We start from the raw sequence: 18,654 nt of genomic DNA, 5'->3' as shown, positions 1-18,654 counted from the left end.
ATTCGTGAACGTTTTACAACGCAAGTGACAGACTGAATCCATTGCTTCTAAAGATAGATGGAGGAGGGAGAAAGTGGCCTGGATTTTTAGGTTAGGTTTTTTTGAAATTTTGTACAAGTGTCATTTGAACATGAATTTTATAAACGGAAATACTATAGGAGGTGGTCACATACAACTACCTCGGAAATTATTGTAAAAAATTATTACATGTGCAACGTTTCAGTCCAAACACTTCACGTCCGTATTTGTCACATATTTATTTATCTAATCCGTCTGAACGAAACCTGGTCAGTATTTATGGTCCAATATTTGACGTGCAACTAGTCCTTTTTCAAGTCACGTGACGGAAAGCGGCAAGAAAGCAAAATGGCGCTGTGCTGTGCGAGTAAGTGAACATGTGACTAGATCCATTATTTTATTCCTGTACTTCATATGTGTGTTTAATGTGTTACCGTTTAATTTGCTCCACATGTTTCCTTTTGAAAACCAGCAGACGTGTTGATGGTGTAAACAGCGAAATAGAAGAAATCAGACCCTGTGTCTTTGTGTCGGTTCTACGTTACAAATATTACAAACGTTAGAACAACAACAACAACGTTACTGATACTGGTAATAGGCTAACCCCAGGCGTGTACTTCAGCTCCTCTATTTATACTGGGTTTGTGGATTATCGTAGCCACAGGGGCACCAGTCGTAAACCATACACCGATTCACGCCACGTCCGCTTATTGCTCTCAAAACAATGGCTACAGTCCAAAACTGGAGTCAACTTTGGCTCTTACCTCTCAACTTGCTCACACACGCAACATCCCAGGTATATTCCATTCGGAAATGGCACACCAGCCCCGTATTCACGACATGGCAACCCATTTCTATACAAGGGGGCCATTAGGTTCATCTTTCAGGTTTAACGAGCATGCGCGATGTGGGAACGATAACTTTTTCGACACCCATAACTGTGCAGAAGGCCAAATGGCTGCTGCTTTAGCGATGACTGTGAGATGAATTTAGGTCTCTTGTATTCTTACCAAGTGGGATATACGTGAGATGTTGCATTTGCGGGTGAGCTGAGAGGTAAGAGCCGAAGCTGACACCAGTTTTGGAACGCAGCCATTCTTTAGAGAGGACTTACCGGACATGGTGTGAATTGGTGTATGGTTTACCATTGGTTGCCCCTGTGGATATGAAACTCCACCAGCCCAGTATAAAGAGAGGAGCTGAAGTAGCCACCTCAAGCTCATAGTAGGCTTTATTGCATGCTGTATTGGTCACTTAGACTTCACTGGCTGTGTGACGGACATCATTTCTCCCAGAACAGGGAGTAATTAACATAGTGATAGATGGAAATACTCCGATCTTTGTGCATGAAAGAGCACTTCTGATTTACTCAATTATAGGACTAACTGCAACTGCCCTGACGGTTACTGAACTAATTACCTCAACCTTTTCGCATATGAAAGAGAAGCTCTCAGTGCACATTATGCACATTTTTCCTTCCATTTTAGAGAAAAAAAAGCCTTGGTTGTGTTGATCAATTTCAGGGCTTCATAAAAGGTACAATTTTATCAGTTTTCAAAGAACAATACCCTCAGAATATGCTTCAGTAAACACCTTGCAAACATGCAGAAAGGTTGAAGAATTACAGCAATGTACGTAAGTTAGTTCAGTAACTGTCGGAGCAGTGCGGCTATGGTAGGGCATAACATTAATGCTTTAATTAATGTTTTATTTTTACAAGAATTGAAATGGATTCCCACATAACCGCATTTGTTGGAATCTATCAGAATTTAGTCCATACATAGTACGACAAAAAAAGTTTCAAATTTCGGGAACTCCTTTATAAAGCCTATAAATCTTGATTCCTTGTTTTCTGTCAATATTATGAAAAACTGGAGAGATCAGCCAGACAATTTTCATTGTTTTGGCCATCTTTTATGGTAATCTCACCCAATGTGACACTTCTTGCCAAAAAAAAAAAAAAAAGGAAGTAGTGAGTTTCGATGGGGGTATAAAGTGGCGTGGGAGCTGTGTGATTGGCATGGCGATTTGAAAGCATATGCATGTATATTTTACTGTAGACTGTAGATGAAAATATATGGAATTAAATGACTTTGCTGTTGATTTACTATGTGAATTTCATTGAGATGAAATTCAATGCAGTATTAAAGCATGCCCCTTGCGCCTTGGTTTTTTGACCTACTGATAGACACAATGTCATGATTAGTGTCAGAATTGTAAACATGTACTCACACTAGCCATTGTGCATCATGAGCAGTGGAGAAAGTTACATTAGCATCTGGTTTTGGAAGAAGGCGTTTAGCAAATGCTTGATAACACAGTAACAAGTTATACTCTTTTTGTAGTTAGCAATGAAGTTCCGGAGCATCCGGTGGTCTCACCTGTGTCTGGCCACGTCTTTGAGAAGAGGCTCATTGAGAAGTACATCGGTGACAATGGGGCCGACCCGATGAATGGAGAGAAACTGTCTGTGGACATGCTACTAGACATAAAAAGTAAGAATCGAAAATATACCAGCTTCTCAGTTTAAAACATGACATTAGAATAGTAGAATTGGAAAGATCAAGAATAAATCACTTTTGTTCTTTTCCTGCTCCCAATATTCCACAATATTAGACTTGTGGAATGGCCTGATTTCTTTGCGTTCAAAAATTGTTGTTTTGAAAAATGTTTGTGCTTGCCTTTGCAATTTTTAAGGCCATATTTGCAATAAGTGGCGTAAATCTGGGTAACGTCAGGCTCATCAGGTTAATTGTTTACTTCAGGCCCTCTGGAGTTTCAGGGCCTGTTAAACGGACACTGTCATATAAATGTAATTTAATGCAGGATAGCATAGTGGGTAAAGCATCTAGTGCGGCGCAATGACCCAGGAGCCTTTCACCAGTGCAGCCGCTGGGAGTTCAAGACCAGTTCATGCTGGCTTCCTATCCATTAGTATGTGGGAAGGTCTCCCAGCAACCTGTGGACGGTCGTGTGTTTCCTCCCAGGCTTTGCGCGGTTTCCACCCACCATAATGCTGGCCACTGTCGTATAAGTGAAATAAGTGCACTGGGCACTGAGAGGTTAGAGCAAGGAAACACGACTGGTTGGCGTGTTGTCAGCATAGTGTGACGGGGTTTGGGTAAGGTGTCATGTCAGGTGTCTGGGTAAGGTGTCATGTCGAGCGTCTGTGGGACAATATTTCAGTGGCATCATCACTTTGGCGCCATGGTCTCTCCCTGCCACAAGAAGACACTCTGTGTAAACAGATTGGAAAGGTTTTTCGTCATCATACGCCTGATAAATTGTCAAGTATGACGTAAAGACTCAAGTATACATAGGTAAAACACCATTAAATTAAATATATAATTGTATACATATAAATATTTTAAGGCCTGATGTAAAGTGATTTTTATTTCACAGCATCACCCCTTGTGAAGCCACGACCTCCGTCAGCCACCAGTATTCCTGCTATCCTCAAGTCTCTACAAGATGAGTGGGTAAGATATTCTGCTTCAGAGTGTCTGAAAGCATACAGAACAGAACCTGATTAAGGCCTATGTCTGTCCAATGTTGGACAGCTTGCAGTCTTGTTAAGTCAGAGCTAATATTTATGTTTCAAGATGTGACTTACAACAAGAGTTGCATCCCACTGAATTGTGACGCCATCGCTCTACGGCAAAAAAGGATCAATTAGCATGATACATAGAATAAATAAATGGCGGAATTGATTTATTTATTTATTTGATTGGTGTTTTACACCGTACTCAAGAATATTTCACTTATATGACGGCGGCCAGCATTATGGTGGGAGGAAACTGGGCAGAGCCCGGGGGAAACCCACGACCATCTGCAGGTTGCTGGAAGACCTTCCCACTTACGGCCGGAGAGGAAGCCAGCATGAGCTGGACTTAAACTCACAGCAACCACATTGGTGAGAGGCTTCTGGGTCATTACGCTGCGCTAGCGCGCTAACCGACTGAGCCAGAATAAATAAATAGAATAAACTATTTACATAGGATCTTGGATTTTGTTTGCCCTTACGTTTGGTGTCCGATGTTGCAGATGATGATATTCTGCTGATAAATTTATCTGAACATAGATATTACAGTGTTAAAAGACGGACAAGTAGCCCTACCAAATAACCATGCAGTGAAATGGAGAGGATTTCCCCCTGGATTTCACTTTGTAGGCATATTGATATAATTCCGAAACAGCTTTACCACAGCTCTCAAGTTTTATGTGTCAAAATATACTTCACAGATGAAAGTGTAACATTCTGAAAAAGTGGTTAAAATCCACAGGAAGCAGGTGTTGCCAGTTAAAGCAGCTAAATCTTTGGGATGAATAGAGATTTGCAGAATACAGCCATTATTGATTAAGAGTTTAGAAAAAATAGTTTACATGTCATGGATTTGAGATAGACAAAGTATGTGAGTACTTAGAAATAGAAATGTGGTTTATGTTTTGTCTGTATTTTCCCTCATTAGGATGCTGTCATGTTACACAGTTTTACTCTAAGACAGCAATTACAGACAGCTCGTCAAGGTCAGTGTTTTTCAAGTTTTCTCTCTCATTGCGAGTCAGTCATTGCCGACTGATTAAAGTCAGTTTAGGAGGAGTCATCCATGTTAAATGGGGGTAGAAAATAGTCACCACTTTGCATATGTTTTCATACATCATTTTCGAAAAAGAGCCCTACTGATACTTATAAGCCTGGAAAGTACTTGGGTTTTGTTGAAAGCTTTTCAAGGCATTGGAAGTCCTTGAAACTCTTCAAAAAAGGTTTTTTTTGAGAAGGAGTCCTTTTAAGTTTGTAATTTTTTTAAATGGGCTGGCGATGTATGAAAGATTCCAAAATATTATACTGTGCATTAATCTCCACTTTTCTGAAGATCTCTGAGATATTTGGTTGTTGAAATGTTTTCTAAAACTAGGGGGATACCTGTGCTCCATGTTCACAAATAGAAAATGAAACATCGAGATTAGAGTAAAGAAGCAGAAAAGTAGTGCCACAACCACCATATTGTTGGTATTATTCAGAGAACAGCAAATACAGAGCAGTAAAAACATAAGCACCATTAACAGTTTACTCTTATTAACTGACACTGGCAAAAAGCTTTCATCTGTTTTGTGTCCAGGCCATTGATATCTAATGAGATTATTATCCGTGTTAACAGAGTTATCTCACGCCCTGTACCAGCATGACGCCGCTTGTCGTGTCATCGCTCGTCTTACCAAAGAAGTCACAGCTGCCAGAGAGGGTAAGTGGAACGCTTTCATTACACGCAGCACTAAGGCACTGTGAAAATGTTGTCTCTAGGGCACAGTTGTACGGTAATCTTTCTTACATTTACGACAGATATCAGTGGAGATGAAAGCTAAAAATTACCTTTTTCTTCCTGAGAAGAGATATGGATGTGTTCATTAGATGGACAAACAATGCGAGGAAAGTGAAGCTGAGTATTTCTGTTAGTTACATGTGTATTGGCTAAAAAAAGCAGAAAAGTTGTTCCCAAAATTAGAAGGTAACTCCTAAGATGCTGATAGATGGCATTAAGGTCAATACAAATTTGTTTTAGTAATGAAGGTGAGAGGCTCAAAAAGTGCAGTTTTATTTTGAAAATAATAATTCATTCCCTGAAGTACGTTCACCATGTGTGCTGGTGTTATTGTTTTCAGCTCTGGCCACTCTCAAGCCACAGGCAGGTATTACTGCCGGAGCTCCAGGCTATGTTCCTGCTGCACCTCAGCCCGTGAGTTATCCCCCTTTTTTGTCAATTTGTGTGGTGAAAACAGACAACATTTGTTTCTAAGGCAATAGCTGATTCCCAAAATCATCATGTTTGTCAGAGTTTGAATATGACTCCTACAGAACTATAATTTCCTAATATGTAATATTTCATTATCCAAATGTGAAAACTTTTTTTTTTTTTACAGTTCAATCTTATTTCGTTGTACTGGCGTTGAAATTTTGATTAATATCAGCTGCAGTTGAGCAACCTTGTTGTATTTTGTTTTTGAACTTAGCAGTAAAAATAAAGGGGAGAAACGCTTAAAACTGAAGTGTAACAAAAAAGGAAAAAAAAAGCTCTAAATCATATTTAGTGTGTATAAATAGACTTATTAGGTTGAAATTTGGAAACCTGTATTTTATTGTCTGTCTGTCTCTGTTTAGGCATATGGTGCAGAAGCTGGACCAGAGAAGGCCCAACAGCCAATGGAGGAAGCCGGCATGAGTGAGGAGGTCATACAGAAGGTAAATGTAACAGGCTTTCTGATTGGTCAGCTTGCTATTGATGTTAGTGAGATTATCCCTGTGACATTTACGTCTCTCTTTAAGTTTTTGTGTAAAACTTCACTCTAGATAACTTGTGATAATGTTATTAGCAGGTGATTGACTTGGTTGTTTAACGTTTACAGTTAAGGTATAAGTATAAATCTATGTGTAGGTTCCATTTGATTAACTGTAAATCTTCACCCGTTGTTGAAGTTGTTTGTGTTTTGGTAAATTCTGATGACATTTGATATAGGCAGAAATGTCACACCAGTTTCACTTCAAATACAATACGATGTATGAATGGATTACTTACATCAGCTTTTATGTCCACTTTCAGTAGGAAAACCCTTCATGATTAGTTTGATCAACGTTAACCACTTGTATATTAGGCGCTTGTCTGACTTATCTGTTTATTTTCACATTTCAGTTATTGGACAAGGCAGCCTTGCTTACAGCTGAACGTAAAAAGGTGAGAAATGACAAAAGAGTGTGGAAACCGAATAGATTTAGCTGATTTCCGATGAAAATCAAGTCTTTTCAGGCAAAATGAAACACTATGGCTCTATAGTTCTGTCAGCCTTGTGCGCTGTGTCACTCAGAAGCGTTGGATGAGGAAAGTGCATGTACTTTCAAGCACTAATTTATGCAAACAATTGTTATGAAAACGATGCTAAGAATGATTTGTTTGTGTCACTAAAGATGCAAACTTCATTAAACTGTGCAAATTATTTGAGACAACATAGTTCTCTCGAAATGTATTGAAGTATTGGTCGCAGCCGTGGTTGAAAATCTTGAAGAATTGGGGTAGTCTTCCATCAGGTGAATGAGATCAGTAAGTGAATCAAATCAATAAGTGAATGAGATCAGTAAGTGAATGAAATCAATAAGTGAATCATATCAGTAAGTGAATCAGATCAATAAGTGAATCAGATCAGTAAGTGAATCAGATCAGTAAGTGAATCAGATCAGTAAGTGAATCAAATCAATAAATGAATCAGATCAATAAGTGAATCAGTAGGGGAAACAATGTGGACTTTGGATTTTATAGTTTGCAAATCAGTTTGACTACATACACATGCTTTTGGTGGTTTTAACTACTCTTTTTTAGGCGTCACCAGGATAGCTTGAAATTTTGCCATAATCATTCAATCATCCTTCAAGTCGAAATTTCTGGTTACTTACCTCACATGCTCTTACAAAATGATTGAATATTCTTGAACACAATGTAAAACTTCAATCAAATGAATAAATAAATCAAAATAGCTAAAGATGTACCTTAGTGATATGTTATACTACATGTATTATGGATTTTTTTTTGCATATTATTTAGCGAGGTAAAACCGTCCCAGAGGGCCTGGCCACCACGGATGACATCAGACAGTACAGACAGCTGGCCACACATACTGTGAGTAGTAAATGTCAACTTTTACCCAGCAAACTTTCAGCAAAGTGTACATACAGAAGCCAGATGTCTTTCAGACAATCCTGTCCGGCTGTATGTGGGAAGCTCTTGCAGCAACCTGTGAATGGTTGTGGGTTTCCCCCCCCCCCCCCCCCCCCCCCGGCTCTGCTCGGTTTCCTTCCACCATAATGCTGGCTGTTGTATTATAAGTGAAATACTCTTGAGTACGGCGTAAAACACCAATCAAATAAATAAATTTTTATTTTTATCCAAGTCACTAGGACGTGTGATGCGTAGGTTCAGTCCTAGTTAAGGACAAGGTGTCTTTCTGCTTTTCTCGGGGGTGAAGAGAGGTGGGAGGCTTGATGGTACTTATTGGTTGATGTCACTTGGCTAGCTGTTCTTGTGATCTTACATGAAGTTCTCTCTATAAAATATTCTTGTGTAAAGCATTAACCCTGAGTCAGATATATAGACCTAGATGCTAACTGACCTGTTTTGACTGTCAGGGTTTACACAGCGCCAGCATACCTGGAATCCTCTCCCTGGACGTCTGCCTGAAGGATACCGCCAAGATCGTTACAGGTAAACCTCACCTTTTAAACCTGACTGAGTAATTGCATTATTGATAACCTTGTCACCTTGTTGTGGAGATGTACACAGGTGGGAATCTTAGGAATGTTGACATCAGGGTAAAGTCGTGGACATTCGGGTGTATTCAGGGGCAGATAATAAATTATCTCATCGGGAAAATATTGTGTAATACAATAGAAATCAGTTTGGAGAGTAAAACTGGACAAATAGTAACCTGCAACTCTTCTTGTCCATTTTACGACTCAATGAAAGTTCCTTGCTGAAGTCCTCAACAGAAAGACAAGCCTTGTCCAAACGTGTTCGGAGAAAGTTTGCAGGGATAATCCAGAGAATATTATCCGGCTTTTGTTGGGCTTGAATTTGTTATTGCATAAAGAAAACATCAGTTTTATTTGTTTCTTTACTTAATGTTATTTAATTTGTTAAAAGCCAAAAGTGTCCGAATGTATTTGTTGAATGCCTAAAATCCCCTGGGTGTGGTAATTGTGATAGTTCTCATCCAGTGAATGAAGCCTTCTGGTAAGCTGCCTAAGGCATATGTTTCAGCCTATGTTGAGATTCTCCACTGTGCAATAGTTTTCAGATTTTTATTTAGAATCTTTCCATCATTGCCCAAAAGTGTTCAGAGCTCACAGACGTTACTCCATTGACAAGTTTGTTTTCTTCCCCAGGTGGTAATGACAAGAACGCTGTGGTGTTCAACAAAGACACAGAACAGGTCATGGCCATTCTCAAAGGTCATACCAAGAAGGTCACCAGTGTTATATATCACCCGGACGAGGTATGTGCGCTTATCAGTTTTTAGATATTTTTCTAGATATTTCAGTTTTATTCGTTGAAAGCTGAAATGATAAGGGCAAATAAACTTGTTAAAAATTTCCTGAATGTTTGTTGTACCCAGAACAAAATATGTGTAATTCCAGTAGTCATATAGGGTTTATATGTTTTAATGTAAGTTTTGGTTTGTGTACAGGAGCTTGTGTTCTCGGCCTCCCCTGACTGTACAATCAGAGTTTGGGGCATACAGACAGCCCAATGTGCCCAGATCATCCGTGCCCATGAGGCCCCGGTCACGGGCATCAGTCTCCACGCCACTGGGGATTATCTCCTCAGCTCGTCCGCAGATACGGTAAGGCAGGCAGCTCTCTGGGGTCCATTCTCTAGAGAAGCTGTCACTTACATGAATGAGTGAAATGAATGAAACCTTTATTTAAATAAGGTAACTGTCAAAATGTACAGTTTGCTCTTCCCAGAGGCCGTTTATAATAGTACATACTCACGTGTGAACAGCATACACAATTATATATATTTTTAAAACATGAAACAGACAATAATACATCACTACATATATAAGCTGAAATCATAAGTAAATAGACCTGTTTTCAATATTTAATGGTCGAAATGGTTTCTCAGATATCATCAAAAAGCAAAGCTGACTGTAATCGTGTTTTTTTTTGTTTTACGTTAGTTACGTTTGACGTAGTAGTGGTACACCCTGTTTGTGAAACTTGAGTCACAGTATTTGGTTACGTGTGGTAGATGGCCCAGTGCATTGTTATCAACTGGGGATTTCGTTATCTCCTATACATGCAGGGTGCGCACAGTCCTTGAAACTCCTTGAAAGTGCTTGAAAAAAAACACTTTCATTTACTGAGACAAATACTGAGCCGGGTCAAAGAATGTGTCACATTACAGAGACAAAGGGCAAATATTTCGTACAAAAACAAGGATACTATTCAATATACATGCATGCATGCAAGCAAATTAAAGCATCTATAATTCAGACTTCAAATATAGTCTATAATTTGCAACATGGTATGTTTAAACTAGCCCTGCAAATGACAAAAAAACTCCTGGAAAACTCCTTGAATTTCATTTTCATATACCTGTACGAACCCTGAAAAGAAATAATCCAAATTACTTTGTGTAAAGTTCAAGCTCAACTCGCAGAACAAACGTTCAATGTCAGTTTTGATTGATGTATGAAAAGGTGAAGGGTCATAGACAATAGCAGTTTTTGTCATACACGTTCTTAATCACATACCATACATATTTTATGGAGTTTATTTCTAGGTGACTTTTTATCAGTGCTGTTAAATACAGATTCTAAGTCCTAATTTAGAATTTTTAATGGAGAGTAAACTTACTAGAGGTGCATTGCTAGTACCACATTGCTTCCTCTCTCCTTCTCTCCTTCCATCACTTACTGTTTGTTTTTCTAGCACATGCACTTTGGCAACAAAATCACTGGCACCTGCAACTGTTATATGTACTTATCTCCCCTTGGTTATAAACCAAGAGTTGGGACATCCTGTATGAACTTTTTTCTCATCTGTGTTTTCAGAATTGGGCGTTCTCTGACATCAGGACTGGTCGTGTTTTGTCTAAAGTCTCAGACACATCTTCTCAGCATGGTGAGTACGCAGGGCTGCCACAGTCATGGAAAAAAACGTTTTTTTTTCCTGAATTGCCCTAGAATAAAGTCATGAATTTGGAATATTTTGTAGACATTCACAAAAGTCATTAATTTTGCTATCATTTATCTGAGCGTCTACAAGTGTACATGCATTGTATTAATGTTAGATCTATGACATATTTAGCACAACAGTAATCAGTTAAAATTTTTTATTTTTACCTTGTGAGTGCTCTTGCTACAAGGCATTTTTTTTTCATCCACACATCTAACTGATTAAAACATCCTAAGTGAAAACTTGTTGAGTAGGGAATTTAAGAGGTAGGCCAATCAAGTAAGGAAATAGATCCCTGAACTGGCAACCAGTGGTCATCATTGATATTCAGCCATAAAATGGTGTTATATTTGTCATTACTGTAAAAAAATCACGTTTGATTTTGTGTGCACAGTGCCGGCGCTGACATGTGCCCAGTTCCACCCTGACGGTCTGATCTTTGGGACGGGCACAGAGGATGCCATGGTGAAGATCTGGGATCTTAAGGAGCGGATCAACGTGGCCAACTTCCCCGGCCACAGCGGGCAGATTACCAGCATTGCCTTCTCCGAGAACGGTGAGATACTGATGAAGCAATTAACAGAGATTAGGAGATTAGTTACCTTTTTTTTTGGAGCAAAATTGGCAGTGTAGCAACAGTGGGTCATGGGTTTTTGTGGTATTAACATTTTGAGCTTAAAAGCAGAAGCAGCAGCATTGAAAGTAAAACTTTCTTCCAAACATACTACCGCAAGTGGGAAGGTCTGTCAGCAACCTGCAGATGGTTGTGGGTTTCCTCTTGGCTCTGCCCGGTTTCCTTCCTCCACAATGCTGGCCGCCGTCTTATAAGTGAAATATCTTGAGTACGGCGTAAAACACCAATCAAAATAAAATAAATCCAAACATACTAAGGCATTAACAGACTTCCTACCAGAACCTGGGATCCAGTTCAGTGTGATAGAGGTCATCAAACAACCAATGTGCTTTTAAGAACGGGAGTCACGGTACAGAGTCAAAATTCCTGATTGAAAAAAGAGCAATAAAGCAGAATTCACTCAATATGAGCCCTATATAGAGATGATGAAGTGCCTTTGCGTGTCATTTGATGTCCAGGTGGCTGGCCGTGAAACCTCGGGTCAAACTGAGGACGTCAGAGGTCAGCTTAGGGACGGCTGATATACAGGGCAGTCTGATCACATATTAAGGAAATAATAAACATGTTGTGTTCAAATATTATTGTAGCGGTTAATTGTATCTGCATGTTGAATGTGGGTAGGTCTAACCTGAGCTTAGTCCTGGATTTCTTTTGGGCTCATCACAGTTTTTTTCCCACCATAATGCTGGATGGTGTCACATACATTTAAGTGAAATATTCTTGAGAATGGCGTCAGATTCCAATCAGACAAATAAATCTGCGTGTGGGTCGTGGAGGTCAAGTTCAGAAATTTACAATTTGGTCTTTTTGCCCAGGCCTCCCAAAATTACAGGCGGCACAAAAACAGTAGATAAATTCACAGTTTGTTTTTGCTTTACCACACTCATTTTGTGCTGACCAGGCTATTTTGGATTGACAGATTTGTGATTTTTGCTCCACTTGATCGAAAGCTATTTTGCTTCCATCTCATGCCATTATTTGGTGTTGCAATGGTTTGATGGCAGATTACTCAGCTTCTGTTGGCCCGCCTGCTTCATGTTGTCATGGTGTGATTGACAGGTTGCTGTACTTTCTGTTTTATTGCTTCTACACTTGTTGCCAGGGTTTTGATGGCAGTTTGTGCTTGTTTTACTCCACCCATTTCAAGTTGTCATCGTTTGATTGGAAGATTACTCCTCTTCTGTTTTGCCCCACCCATTTCACATCATTATAATGTGATTCAGGTTGCTGTACTTATATGTTATGGCCTCTGCTCTTGTTGCCATGGTTTTGATGGCAAATCATGTGGGTTATACTCCGCCCATTTCATGTTGTCATGGTTTGATTGACAGGTTATTATCTGGCCACCTCAGCTGAAGATGCTGTTGTTAAGTTGTGGGATTTGAGAAAACTGAAGAACTTCAAGACGATACAGCTAGATGACAAATATGAGGTAAGAACAAAATTTCGTCGCAGTAAATCTTTGTAACATGTAATTCCTTGTAAAAGCAAAGTTTTGAAGAAGATATGCAATTACATTGTTTAAATGATGTTAACGACATTCTAAGACTCTTGATTATTTTGCTCATTAAAGCTTTGTTAGCCATTCATGAATGATCAGAGTGAGCAAAGCTTTCAGGTGGCCTTACTTTACTTGGCTAGTTTGTCTTTATATTTGGATATTAATAAACTTTGATGGAAATGTGTGACAACAGAACAATGAATACAGTAAACAACCTATTAACATGGAATTTTTGGCTGGCTATTCACCCTGCTCTGCAGATTGTAGTACAGTAGCTTGATTGGTTGGTCAGTAACATGTGATTTATTGTAAATCTGGTGTGATTTCTTCATATCATTTAGCAGATTTTGCCACATTTTGTTTACTGTAGTTCAGTATGGGGAACTTGTCCACAGTCACTTATTGACAAATTATTTAAGCCTAAAAAAAGAGGAGCTAAAATTATTTTGGACTGTAAAATACATACTTTTACAGCTCCAGTTATCCTTGAGTTACAGTGGATGCCAATTTCGGATTGCATCAGATATTGTATGATTTGTCTTATGTTTAAATCATTGCATGATAGTCAACACTGTATTAAACGGCTGTGCGCAGTAAGTTTCTGACATTAATTGTTAACAACTTTCATATTGATAAGTATAACTCTACGATAAAAAAGGGGGGTCTCCGTGGATCAGTTGGTTAGCGCGCTAACGCAGCACAATGACCCAGGAGTCTCTCACCAATGCAGCTGCTGTGAGTTCAAGTCCAGCTCATGCTGGAAGGTCTGCCAGCAACCTGCAGATGGTTGTGTGTTTCTCCCGGGCTGAGCCCGGTTTCCACCCACCACAATGCTGGCCGCCGTCGTATAAGTGAAATATTCTTGTGTACGGCGTAAAACACCAGTCAAATAAATAAATAAACGATAAAAAGTTTTACAGTAGTGGGCTGTTCTGCTTGAAACAGTTTAGAATGTCTAATCAAAACAACACCATCACTGTCGGCTTTTCAGTCACATTATTTGTGAAATTATTTCAACCAGTTAATATATATATATATATATATATATATATAAGCTGATATATGTAGTGATGTATTATTGAGTGTTTTCATGTTTTTAAAAAATGGACTTGTATATACCGTTTGTACTTGCTTAGTGTTCATGTATTGTTATGGAGAGCCTCTGGGAAGAGCAAATTGTTAAATTTGACAGAGCCACCCTCTTTAAATAAAGGTTTCATTCTTTCATTCAAAGGTGATTTATGGTTGGTGATAAATTTAATGAAATTATTGATGACTATCGATTACTGTGAGTAATCCTGTTGTTTTTGTGTATTACAGGTGAGGTCATTGTGTTTTGACCACAGTGGTACGTACCTGGCTGTGGCAGGTACAGACGTGAGGTAAGACAGACACAGTTCAAACATTTGTGTTAAATTGTTGCTCATGCAAATTTCCTGGACCGGCCGCGATAGCTCAGTTGGTAGAGTGTTTACTTCGGGAAGTGGTAGATCCAGGGTCAATCCTGGGTCGGTCACACCTAAGACCTTAAAAACAGGAACTTTTAACTTCCTCGCTTGACATTCAGCAGGGGATTGGTTGACTCGTGTCAGTATAATGGCTGGGGTGGGGCGGCTTGCTTGTCTTTGGTAAGTCATCTCAGTGAAGCAATTCCATCCTGCAACAAGGAGGCACATGCCCTCTAAGGACTCCATCGTCACATGATTGAAAAATGATCAAGTACGACATTAAACTCTAAGCACTTACTCCTGCAGATTCCCATGGATCTTTGTTAGATAATGTTTGATGTGAAACAGAATTGGATGGATACGGTCGAATATCGAATGTCATTAGCAGTTAAATTTTATATGCACATGAATCATCCACTCTTTATAGTGACACGTATGCATAAAATCCTGTGCCCTGTGCTGAATCATTTTATGGGAAATTTGAAAGCCAGCCTGGTCTGTTGATAAGTTTTGCTTATTTTATGAATTCCTTGATTTTCATTGGTTGCTGGATTTGTGTGGAGGTTCATTCTGTGACCACATCAGTTCAGGTTAAAAGAAGAATTAGGAAGCTCTTGCTTTGAGAAAATACTGGGCAGCTGACGTCAAGGTAAATGAGTAAATCTGAATGCTGTTTTTGCGTGTTTTCAGAGTGTACCTGTGTAAGCAGTGGCAAGACCTGGTCATGTTTAACGACCACACTGCTCTGGCCACTGGTGTGCAGTTTGGACACAACGCCACTTTCCTCGCCTCCTCCAGCATGGATAGATCTGTCAAGTTCTTCGGTCTCCAGTGAGGTTCACCAGGCTGTATGTAAAATGTAGGTATAATGGTGTTTGGTACAGTGGCTGGAAGAGGTATAACATAGCATACCAACCTGTTTGGTGACGTGGCATCACTTGAGCAGCCCATGATTTTGCCATGTCATATGATCTTGCTACTGCCTGTAAAAGATGTGAGTATATTACATTGTAATGCGTTTGTCTGTGGAGGAAATACACAGTTACACAGCGAGTTTCAGTCCTTAATGTCAGACCCAGAATTTCCAAGAGCAAAATAACAAGAATTGGGTTCTTAAGATTGTTCGTAGGCTATTGTGAAAATCTTAACAGGCCGTTTTAGGCCATGCTCAGGTCTGACATAGTGTATGATGTTATGGCCTTTTACATATGGTTTGGCTACCCTTAATAACGGTACCATATGTATTTGAAGAACATTATATGGTGTAAATGATGTTGTCAAATGTTAAAAGGTTTTGGCACTTGAACATGGTGTTATCTTATGTGAATGGTGTTGTCACTTTATATGACGGTGTCCTACCTGTATACACACAGAGATAATTTGGTACCTCATGTGAAATGTTGCTGCCGTCATCATTTGGCTGGGACACCTTTTTGAAAGTGTTATAATGTGTAAAATGGTGTCACCACTTCTGTATGGTGTAATCCCGTGTAAATTGTTGTAACAGTCAGTTTTTGGCATGACAACATATGAAGCATTGATATGCAGTGTGTAAAATGGTTTCACCACTTCCATATGGTGTTATCCTTTGTAAAATGGTTTCACCACTTCCATATGGTGTTATCCCTTGTAAAATGGTGTAACCATTGGCATTTGGCTTGAAAACTTATAAAGCAGTGTCATACAGTATGTACATGTAAGTGGTGTCATCTTCAATATAGCATCATCCCATCGTGTAAAATGGTGTTTCCACTAGCATGTGATGTGGACACCCTTTTAAGGTGATATCTCCGGTAAATTGGTGTCCTCTCTGTACAGCCCTCGCTACATTCTTGTATACTAATCATCAACTCATTATAACATAACACTTCTTGTTATCTGTGTATTGAAAGAAAAATATAAATGTGACGGACGTATAACTGCTCTGGTGTTTTCCTTAAGGCAACACCAGTCTTATTTTGTGTTTTACGGGTGGGCTTCAACTAAATAAAAATCCAAAAACAGAGGGGGAGAAAAATGTGAATCCACCGTTTTATGTTGTCCGATCTTGCTGTTTTTTATGATTTTGCTGTTTTTCAAGGCTTTTCCAATCCCATAAATACCTATTAAAGTGAAAAAATTTTGCTGGGACAGTCCATATTTCCCAAGAATTCTTTCAGTTTTATTTGTTTGTTTTATACCCTCTTCACACATTGAAAAAAGATTCATTCAGCCCATAAAACAAAAAAAAGTTTATTGATGTCGCCAAAGGCTTAAAATTGTATTTTTTTTTTTTTAAGGGACTAATAATTTGTGACTAACGGTGATATCAGTATTTCACTGCAGAGAAAAATTATTGGTCACATGATCATTTTGTGCAAGTATTGGATTTGAGGTAAATACAGGGACTTTGTGTCATAAAATGAAAAGAAGGGTGTAATAGCAAGAGTAAATGCATGAGATAAGATTTGACATTTGTGAGGTAGGAAGTAGTAAAGAAAAGATGCTGTGGCTAAACCTGTGTTTAAAGAAGTGGCTTGGAAGGCAATGAATAAACATTTTTTTTTCCTGTTGAATTAATGTTAACTCATATATTTTTTTTGGTACTGTGCATTTTCATGAATGTTCATGATAAAAGTTTCAGTGAACAGTTCTGTAACAGAATTTGCTAATATAATTTGAGGAGTTGAGTGTTTCGTGAATTGAGTGTCTCTGTGACACCATTTTTACAGACTCCGTTAGATCTGATGTCAAGCGTGACCATCCAAATTGGTTAATAGCCATAGAATTGTGTGTTACCTATTTAAATGTGCATGTATACATGCAATTATATCAAGAATTTCACTGATGTTCAAAAATGTAGTATACAGAGGATAACAGAACAATATGTTCAAGATACTGATGTTGGAAAGTACTTCTTTGTTTCGAAATCATCATCTGAATTGGCAATGGTAGAAATGTTGCACAGGTAGAAATGTTGACGTATATAGCACCCTGTGTTAGGAATGTGGGTAAAATTATCATTATATAAAGGTATGAAATAGGAGTGCTAATTTTCATACGGGAAGCTGTTGAGATCTTGATGAACTCCAGTACTGATGTAATTCTGAACTGCTTAGTTCATTTTCCTACCGAAAATATCAATCTGTTAAATGGATCTGCATGGACTGGAAAGATGGGGGATGGAGAAAATGCCAGCATTGATGTACAACAAGCTGTGCAGAGTGAAAGAGAATCAGTTATTTGTAAAAAAAATACGATAATTACATCACTTTTCAATTTTACTGTACGAGCTTGTCATTCATTCTGTTCTCATGAATAAATTTTTACGTTTGTGAAAATTGAATACCAGGTGTTTTTTGAATTTCTTTAATTTGCAATTATTTCATGGTATACCATTACCTATAGAGGACTTTGAGGTAGTACTCTTCTTGTTGAAGGTGTAAACAGTTCTACTGTATCATGTGATTAGTGAAAAATGTTAAACAAGTTTTGTCAGCATTCAGCTACCAACACCCATTTTCTTCAGGAACTTTCTATGTTCACAATTTACCTCCTCAATTTGCTCCATCTTTCTTCTGCTCTGAATAACATGTCTGACAGGTCACATGACACAGTAGTGGCTTTTTTTCCCCTTCAGCAATAGAAGAGTCTCACATCAGCAAATCAGTGGTGATTCTGTATCCCTTTAAATATGGCATTTTACACCAATCAATCATTCAGTCAGATCTCCAGTTAATCATAGCTTTGGCTAGGAAAGATTCTGAGGTGACTGATGAGGGTTTGCCGTAATTAACCTCAGGTTTCTTCCCAGGATTTGACCCAGCATTGCTCTGGAGGAGAAGACCTTAAACCTGATCATTGGTGTTTCTGTCAAGATGATAAACTGCCAATAGAAGTCCACATGGCCCAGATACACTGTGTTTCACTTAAAATTTGGATGGTAAAAATGCTCATTCAGAAACACATAAAGGCCTTCAAATTATGCTTTTGTTTATTTACTTATTTATTTGATTGGTGTTTTACGCCGTACTCAAGAATATTTCACTTATATGATGGCGGTCAGCATTATGGTGGGAGGAAACCGAGAAACCCTTGACCATTCGCAGGTTAATGGCAGACCTTCCCACGTATAGCCAGAGAGGAATCCAGCATGAGCTGGACTTGAACTCACAGTGACTGCATTGGTGAGAGGCTCCTGGGTCATTTCGCTGCCCTGGCACGCTAACCAACTGAGCCATGGAGGCATGAAATTATGCTCTTGATTGCCAACAGTTTCTCTGATTAGAAATTAATCAAAGTTCACACAAAAAACTTAAGTGGCCCAACAAGGGGGGATGAATCTGTCTCT

At 38.9% G+C, this 18,654-nt stretch overlaps 1 protein-coding gene across 1 annotated transcript; it reads left to right on the top strand.

The window, feature by feature from the left end:
• Nucleotides 1–366: 366 nt before the first annotated feature.
• Nucleotides 367–17,649, top strand: LOC135477015 (pre-mRNA-processing factor 19-like). The gene is made up of 17 exons (XM_064757162.1): nt 367–385; nt 2,364–2,513; nt 3,421–3,497; nt 4,488–4,545; nt 5,178–5,261; nt 5,680–5,753; nt 6,176–6,256; nt 6,705–6,746; nt 7,608–7,682; nt 8,189–8,264; nt 8,945–9,054; nt 9,247–9,402; nt 10,618–10,687; nt 11,136–11,297; nt 12,707–12,807; nt 14,197–14,258; nt 15,015–17,649. Exons 1-17 carry the CDS (start codon nt 367–369, stop codon nt 15,157–15,159), a joined length of 1,542 nt encoding a protein of 513 aa, XP_064613232.1. The 3' UTR covers nt 15,160–17,649.
• The last annotated feature ends 1,005 nt before the right edge of the window (nt 17,650–18,654 follow it).

Source organism: Liolophura sinensis, chromosome 10 (genome assembly GCF_032854445.1).
Source record: "Liolophura sinensis isolate JHLJ2023 chromosome 10, CUHK_Ljap_v2, whole genome shotgun sequence".
NCBI classification, from domain to species: domain Eukaryota; kingdom Metazoa; phylum Mollusca; class Polyplacophora; order Chitonida; family Chitonidae; genus Liolophura; species Liolophura sinensis.
This window is presented reverse-complemented; position numbering and strand designations above follow the sequence as displayed.

Excerpts from the sequence above, each read along its gene's own strand:
- LOC135477015 (XM_064757162.1), top strand. Across the intron at positions 5,262-5,679 it reads AGTCACAGCTGCCAGAGAGG|CTCTGGCCACTCTCAAGCCA; the intron begins GTAAGTGGAACG and ends TATTGTTTTCAG. Across the intron at positions 9,055-9,246 it reads TTATATATCACCCGGACGAG|GAGCTTGTGTTCTCGGCCTC; the intron begins GTATGTGCGCTT and ends GTTTGTGTACAG.